The sequence below is a fragment of the Chroicocephalus ridibundus genome, chromosome 16 (assembly GCF_963924245.1).
Source record: "Chroicocephalus ridibundus chromosome 16, bChrRid1.1, whole genome shotgun sequence".
Lineage (NCBI taxonomy): Eukaryota > Metazoa > Chordata > Aves > Charadriiformes > Laridae > Chroicocephalus > Chroicocephalus ridibundus.
Genome location: NC_086299.1, coordinates 7,299,136 through 7,307,729, shown reverse-complemented (window position 1 = coordinate 7,307,729; position 8,594 = coordinate 7,299,136). Strand labels below are relative to the sequence as shown.

General features: G+C 43.3%; 1 protein-coding gene across 6 annotated transcripts in view; it reads right to left on the bottom strand.

Moving 5' to 3' along the window:
* Positions 1 to 443: 443 nt before the first annotated feature.
* The window catches only part of RERE (arginine-glutamic acid dipeptide repeats), a 243,149-nt gene continuing 234,998 nt past the window's right edge, over positions 444 to 8,594 (bottom strand). For 5 of the 6 annotated variants that reach the window (XM_063354198.1, XM_063354197.1, XM_063354200.1 and 2 more), the window contains 4 exons: positions 6,951 to 7,674; positions 4,932 to 5,078; positions 4,512 to 4,692; positions 444 to 3,443 (listed from right to left, as the gene is read on the bottom strand). In XM_063354198.1, the coding sequence (XP_063210268.1) occupies positions 3,410 to 3,443; positions 4,512 to 4,692; positions 4,932 to 5,078; positions 6,951 to 7,674 (1,086 nt within the window). In that variant the 3' untranslated portion in view covers positions 444 to 3,409. The remainder of the gene's footprint in view (positions 3,444 to 4,511; positions 4,693 to 4,931; positions 5,079 to 6,950; positions 7,675 to 8,594) is intronic. The other variant, XM_063354199.1, reaches the window with a different exon arrangement.

The window sequence follows — 8,594 nt, the reverse complement described above, 5'->3', positions numbered from 1 at the left end:
GCTGACGCAATAAGAGCTTATGCACGCACTTCATTTTAATAACTTGTTTGCGCTCTGGCAGATCAGTGGCTCAATATATTACCATTGTACACAAAGTCCCTGAAGTCACAACAGCCAAAACATCCTTACACATTCATTCTTACCAATTTGACTGCTTAACTTACAGAAAAACATGGCAAAGTTATGCAGTATGGCCCTAGAGCGTAAGCGTGCTTCAGGGAGGCAGAATATACCCTGGAACTGGACGCGATGTTGCTGTTTTGTGTACTGTGTATTAAAAAAAGAAATGACCTCAAAGAAGGAAAAAATAAAGCCAAGAAAGACAGGACAGCTTTGAAACAGACAAGACAGCCGTGCTGGCATCCCGTATCATCCCAGCTGAAAATAACTCTTTTCCCACTAACAACAATCAACAGACACATTTCGCTTGCAGGCAAAACCTGGCTGCTGTAGTGTAGCTTGGTTTTATTTATGTCCACAAATATTTCAAAAAAATTACAAAATACTCAAATGGAGAGAACACAGAAGTCACGATTTCTGGGTTTCTACTCTGTTTACACTGTGTTATCCCATGGCAAACTACTCATATATACATTAAGCTTCAAGATATATATAAATGTAGCAGTCAGAATGTACACTCTGCTTTAACGGTGCAGTGAAACAAGCTCAACCATGACGACATAGAACAAGAGAGACGTTTCAAAAACACTAAAGCAAAATTAAAAAATAAACTTTAAAACAGAGGAAAAGTAATAGAGATTTCTTAAAGAAAATAAAAAGGTCTGGGTTCTTTTAACAGGGCATCGAACACCAAGATGGCTTCAAAAACCACTGCATGTAAAGTTGTAGTTAATCATTGGTCTAAAATGGAAGAATTTCAGTGCTTATTTGCTGAATGATGGGGGGGGGGCGGGGGGGAAGAGATCAATGAATAGCTTTTGAACAGACTGCAAACCTCAGCTGAAAAAAAAAAACCCACCCAAACGACAGACAGAGAGAGAGGACTTTTGGAGGCAATTAAGTTTTTTTTTCTTAAAAACTGTAACTAAAAATAACAGCAAAAGAGAAGGATCGGAAGAAATGACTGAAGTGGCTGAACTCCCCCAAACTCCCAAATTCCACATGGTAAAAACAAGGAGGAGAGGTTTAACTGAAATGTGCCTAATTAGACCTTTAAAGTAAACTGAGGCACTCTCTCTGCTGAGCAGACCGATCTTACTAGCTACTCCACTGCTAGCAAAAGTAAAAAAATGTTACTCAGAAGAAAACCATTTCACCTGATCACTGCAGAGCACGACTGAAGACAATCCTCAATTCTAGCTTGACCTCATGGTTTCCAAATCTCAGAGACACTAGCTGTTCCTCCTAATACCTTCACAGAGAGTTCAAATATAGCAGATGGAACTAATTAAATGCTATTGCAGTTCTTGAGCACTGAGAAATCTGGAATGGAGGACAGAAATAAAGGAAGATCGACATCAGCTGAAACAGTCCTCCTCTCCCTCCTATACACTTTTGCCTGAAGTGGACCGAGAATACCCTGATGCCTTTTTTTAATTGGTAAATTGATGTTACCAACAGGAATCTTTGGGCACTAACACTGCCACCGGTGTGAGACCCATGAGGTGGATAAAGCACTGTGCATGCCGCGCCTTCCATCAGAATCTATGATTAACTACAAGTTTATCAAACACGGCTCAGTACAGTCCTATGACACAACCATCACACTGAACAGTCTACAACAGCAGAGAGAGAGCACTCGTCAGTTAAGAGAGAGAATGGGGGGAAGTTATGCACCAGCAGAAAAAACAGCCAGCAGATTCAGATGTCCATTGGTTGCATCACCCTCTGCTCTGGCAAAGAAAACCCATGGCAAAACAGTCAGAAAAAAATATTCTGCCTAGACAGTAAGCGGAGCTGTCTCCAAAGTAACGCTCACTGGCCTTCTGTGTATTCCTCTCCTTTTACCATCCACATGGGAACTAGCCAACAGGAGTTATTCTGCATGGACCTGTTGTGTTGGGAGTCAGTAAACGTTACTGTCCGTATATCCGGTTAATCCCAAAGCAGTTAAGTTCCTGAGATACAGAACACTGGTGGCAATTAAGAAGTTTTTGCTTATAAAAACAAAACTAAAACAGTCAAAGAGAAATACAGACTAGTTTGTAAAACAATTTTAAGAACACCGAGTTGCCTATCCACTTTTCTTAAGAACGTATCAAACGTACGAGGCCAGAAAGAGCACATCCTCCAAAAATATGCACATGCATACAAAATTCTGGCTGTACTAGTAGGAGCCACGGAAAATTTTTAAAAAGATATTTTAGAACAGTTTATTTCTTTGAACCTTTGCCTAAAGTCTAAACCCAATGTAGTTAGATTAAGTTTCAAAAGGTAATAGGAAAGAAGTGCATTATGGCCACGCTGAAAATCAACCCTCCAAGTAGGCATCAAAAGGGTAAGCTAGTTCCAAGGGACACCTGTACTGCTGAGAAACCCAACTCAACAGAAATCATCTGCAGAACAGAGAGATGTAACACTAACAAAAAAACCCAACAAACCCAAACAAACCAAAAAACCAAGAACAGAAACAGTCATTTGCAACATTATCCCTGCAACTCCCTTTAATGCTTATTGTTGATATCAAACCAAATTTCAAGCTTTTACCCATTTGAAATTATTGATACCCATCACTCCCTTTAATTAAAGGGATAATTATATATATTTTTTTTTATTAAAAAATCAACTCTGTATTCTGTCAATACCAGGTAGGAATTCACAATTTGTGATGTTACTGAAAATCAAGATAAATGTTTCTGGAGTTTTGTTTTGTTTTGTTTCTCCCCTCTACCCAAAAAAGTTATTTACAGACTTAAAAAGCCATGCTGCAGAACTGAGCTCTCTTTAAAATTATGAAGATTTCCTACAATGTATTAAAATAAAAGTAGATTTTTATTATTATAGCACTTGGATTCAGAGCTTGTTATGTCACCTACTTGCAATCCTTGTTTTTTTTAAAATAGCTATAGATGCATTGAGTGTCTCTTCACGCACAGTGACTTGTGTTGTGAACCTGATTCTAGCACCTACTCAAAACAAACTAGTAAGAAAAAAAAAAACCAAGATTGCAGGAAGTTCTCTGAATATTCCACACAGTCCTGTATTTTCAATAGGCTTCTGAATACGTTGTCATGCAGGGAGACCCACACCAGTCTTGAGAAATCTTCTCTACAAATGAACACTATGCTGATAAGTCTCTACTTGTTGGGTGGTTGTTTCTGTTTTAAATATATAAAGAAATCTTTATAAGATATTCTTTTCCTTTTGTAGCTCTTATTGTATGTAAAAATGTTCCACTCCTTCCCAAGGACTGGGGTTTCCATAGCCAGCATTACAAATAAATAATTTATTACAACTGTTTGTCGCCTTCTTTCTTCAGTCGACTGAAAGAGAAAGAAAACTCATTTTAACAAAGCGAAGGAGGTGTCATGACACTTCAGAGATAGCTTGCCTTTCTGCTCACCTCACCCGGGTGCCCTGAAGGGACCAGAGGTTGCAATAAGGACTCGTGAGCTCTCAGCACAAAAATGAGCGCCGTTGGAACAGCAGTGATAACACTGTCTGCGGCGGGAGGAAGCGATGACCTTTTGCCACTGAAGCGCTCCTTACATGTGAGCAAGATCACTCGTGCCAGCTCATCAACCTTCAGCTTTATCTGCAGTTGCAGATATGACAGTCGGCTTCAGGCAGACTGGCTGCCCCCGTGGCACAAGGCCAGAGGGCAATTCTGCGTAGCAGAAGCGAGGACTGAAACATCAGAGTAAAGCAGTGCAAGGCAGGTATTTAATATGCTGCTTCCTGTATATCCCTGCTACCCAGACATGCAGAATGACCCTTGCTAGGCGCTGGTGGCTTTTTCTTCTTGGCTGACATATTGTCAGTGGTCATTGCCAAACAGGAAATAAGGTAGCCCGCGTAAGGTGGGCTGAGAAGAGAACCACTTTACTATCAACACCATATAGCATTCTGGGGAGAAAAATCTCACATGACTCATCTAGGCATTCTCAGCTGGTATGCAGGATCTGTATTAGTCATACATTTCGACTCCCCACTGCCTTTAGTAATTTCTTAAGATTTATTGAATTCCTCCCCTCTTTCCATTCATAAAGCTTTTACCCACCTTCCTCCGCTGTTCTCAAGGAAGAGAGATGTGGAAGCAGCAATCGTAGGATCACACTAAAAAACCCCAATCAGAGGTAATTCTGCAATGTAAGACTCAACTATTCTACATCCTGTGCCAGTAACTGGGACCTAGCTTCCAATCTGCCCCATCATCTAGGCCCAAATTAGGTTTTAGTACAGCTTGACCATCTTCCATTACTGTATCAGGACAGTAACTCACCACACAGTAAGAAAGGCAGTAATTCATAAGAAAAAAGACATAATGTGGAGAACGATGAAGGAAGCTGTAGCACCCCTGAGTCTCCAAAAGCCTTCACTGCACCTCTCACCTGTAATAATCTTCCTGACTCGGTAGATGACCACCATGCATGTGAGGATGCCCGTGTAACCACTGCTGCTCCATTGCCAGTCTTTGCAGCTCTGCTGACTGGGCATGCATGGCCTGCAGTTGGTGGGCTGCTGACATGGGAGGTGGAATGGCACCAGGCAGATCTCGTGGATAAGGAGTACCTAAGAGAGAGTTGCCCATTTTTAGACACTTGTTCGCTATGAGCTCTGCAGAGAGTTGTCCTATGAAGGGCTTTTATTTATATTTTAAAAAAAAAACAAAAACAAACCAACCAACCCTTGGCTGTAACCCAAGTTACAGCCCAACTCCACCAATTCCCCTCCCAGGAAATGCTAAGACCCAGAAGGTGACTGTTCAGGTCGAGAGACAATCTTCGTAGAGGACCATAAAATGCTCTCACCAAAGACTGGATGTCGGAGCATTTCATGCTCATGAGGTGGCTGTCCGAGCAATGGGTTGGGGATGGTCCCAGGCGGGTAGGGAAAACGTGCCAAATGGGGTCCAGCTGCTAAAGGATCCACCAGTGGATGAACAGGTCCTGCTGAACCTTTAAAAGAAGGAAAGAAAGCAAGCAATCAACTGCTTTGGGAAGCATCGCTCACTGTTGGGAGATCAAAAGCCCTGTTAGACTTGAGCTGGATCAGCATTTGGCCCAACTGGCATGTAATTACCAGGAGCATAGCTCCATCCAATTTGAAATCCACTTTTCTATCTTCAAGTGACATCTGCTTACCAGTCTTAACTGTTAAAACAACAACCCAGGGCTTTCAATTTCTACAAGAAAAAGAAATCCACCAAGCAATAGGAAAAACAAGAAAGATGGTCAACATTTAGAAAAATTTTCCCCAAAACTCTCTCCTGTTTCCCCTCTACACAGATAAAATTGAAGGATCAGTAGTGACATTTATTACAGAAGCACTTCAGCATCCTTCTGACTTTAACAATACTACTTGATAGGCCAAAAGCTGACACTCAAGAGCCTCTAACTGTATTTTAACCTGGCATCCAAAATTAAAGCCAAATTACTTCCAAACAGAGGTGAGTGACTTACTTGACAATGAATTGACTTGGCTTTGTCTGCACCAGTCTCTCGCTCAGAGTGAGAATGTACTAGCCATATTTTTGTCCGCAACAAATAACTGGGGAGTATCGAGACTTACCTGCGCAGAGTGGTAAGTGCCTTACCTGGCAAGAGAATCCCTGTATAGACACAATCTATGACAGATTTCTCCTGGCATCAGTGGGGTATGCAAGCCTGCCTCAAACTGCACCAGTCTCAGCTGCAGTCAGCGTCAACCACCGTCCATGCTGACAGCTTTAGGGATGCTGATATTCAGCACTATCATCTCCTACCTGTAATCCCTCGCCCCTTAACAGTCTCACAGGACCCTGCTGATTTCCTTGTTACACACAATTTGGCTTCTGCCACAGCACTCAAATTCCTTCCAAACTCCAAAAGCAGACATCCCAGCTACATTTAAAGCACGTTGCTCCAAGGCGAAGTAGGCTGTATTTGCTTGCACAAATACTACATTTGCAGCCAGCTGCACCAGAAGCTACACTTTAAGTACTTGGACTTTTTTTTTTTTCCCTTACTTAGCAGCTACTGCACCTGGTGCCTTGCTTGCTATGATCTCTCCAGTCTCCCACAAGAAAATCAGAAAAATTTTTGTGGCTCATCTTCCAGACTTCAGGTTCCAGACTTCTAGAGGAGTAACCATGTCGCTTGCTTTACAAATGAGCAAGGCATCAATTCATTTTTCAGACCATTAAATACTTGGAGAAAAAAATTCCATACAAGAATACACTGTAGCTAAAAAGATGCCAACCCTACATTTAGACCGTTCTTAGTGAGACTTGACAGAGAATTTCAGCTCAACTAAAGCCAGATGGTCGGCATGTCAAACGGCTAAAGGCATGAAGTTCTTCTCTCCTAATTTTTTTTCCCAGCTCCTATATGGAAACACCAGCTTCAGCTCCTTTACTCGTAATGTAACAGCCATTAGCAGTGTTACCAGTTCCATAACATCTCCCAGTGAATTCCCTTCACCCACTGGAGTCTCCACCTGTACACCAGACACCACTGTAAGGTGGTGCTCTAGGACTCCAGCGCTTTACATAAACAAAACCGCAAACCTTCTACAGTGATGGCGTGCAGTCTCAATGAAGACTGCTGTACTGTTACCATCATTTGCTTTAGCGCTGTTACTGGTCCACCCTCCCAAAAAATAGTCATTCGCATTTCAGTTATTGCAACCTTAGACAGTATAGACGTCACATCGTATACGACAAAACAGGGATTTTGACAATTGAATTCCAGAGTCACATTCTGCCTTGTTTTGGGCAGACTGCTGCTAACAGCTCATGGGAGAGGCTCCCTAGGAAACCGCCTACCCCATTCCCATTTCCCTGGGCTCACCTTGATGTAAGGGATCCTGTTGATGTAGGTGTAAATGCGAGTGTATGTGTGAATGTTGGTGATGGTGAGGCGTGACGTTGAACATCTGGAGCCGTGCCAACGGGTCGTTTGTCAGCGATGCCATCCGCTCAGCGTGTATTCTCTCTGCTGCCAGTCTGTCAGGGTAGCTCATTTCAGGCCGTAACTGCGGGCCTGCCAGTGCAAGTCTCTCTCTTTCAAGGGGGTTCAAGCCCGGATGGAAGGAAGCAAATGGGTGAGGTCCTGCTGTTGGGGGAATAGTCAGTGCACCATGCCTGGCAAAATGCTCCATGGGGTTAGTAGCTGGGTGAAGCGCATCTAGCTCTGGGGGCTTCACCTCAAAGCCAGGTTTCATCCTCTCTCTCAACTCCCTTTCCCGAATTTCTCGCTCCCGGATTTCCCGCTCTCGCAGCTCTCGTTCCCGAATGGTGGGATCCACATTGTAGAGGCCAGGCATGTGGTAGGCCAGAAGTGGATCAGTGGGGTTCAGGGGGACAAAGAAAGGATGATTACGGTTTGTTGGCGACATGACATGAGGACGGGCGTATTCACTCAGTGTTCGTAAAGCAGGTGTATCTGGACCAATATAAGGTGGTACAGCAGCAATGGTTGTTGGGGGAGGTTCGAATGAAGGTCTCATATGTGCTGGCCCACTGAGCTGAGACTCTCCAAGACGGCCTTCATGGGAGGAGCTGGATACCTTCTGCTGCACGGAAAGGGGGAAGAGAATTTTAGTTCAACTAGTTGGTACATGTCACCGCTATGGTCAACAGCTGGCTGGTGCCTGTCACCACAGACTATCAGTCCTATTTGCAGGGTGTTCTTCCTCTCCTCTACAGGCTCACTTGTACCCTAAAACTTACTAAACCCAAGGAAACTCATCTCCATGATGTGCAACACAACAAATCCCACTCCTTTCGCATCAGGACTTTGCATCCTGCTCTCCCCTCCCGCACGAGGGCAGCACAGCACTTCTGGGGAGGGCAATAAGCACAGTTTACCCACACAATTGCCTAAGGATTCCTGTTCCCAAAATAAAGCAAAGTCCCCATACATGACACATCCCTTAATGGACAGATACTATATCCTTACTTTTATAATTCTACAGAAGCACATAGCTGTGATTCAGATCTCCGAAATGCACTATGGAATAGGAAGACTTTAGCACCTTCTTCTTCAGCATCAATAATGTATTACCAACATACCAATTCTGTGGGCCCAGAAGTAAGTAACCATTCCTTTCCGTCAGGCCACACAAAAATGGATTAGTTGTGTTGGGTCTTTATAGCAAGGCTGAAGTTTGGGTCTCCACATGAAGAGAGCTACTACGTGCCTTTAAGTTTACTTCGAATTTAAAGGCCTTCAGATCCCCTTTTTCTAGCAGACAGCACTCTTGCACCTGCGCAGTAGTACAAGGCAAAGGCATTCACTATTTCTGCAGAGTGCTTTTCTACTGCAAGTAAACGTAAATACTTGGCCTAGTTATCCCCAGCTGCTTGGGCTGCAGCACATCAGAAACAGACCAGGAGTAAAAACTCTCCATTTCCTTTAAAGAGAAGAAAGTCACGGGCAGGCCAGGAGGTGCTCGTAGCTGGTTGGCTTTCACTTAATACACAAGGCTGCCAT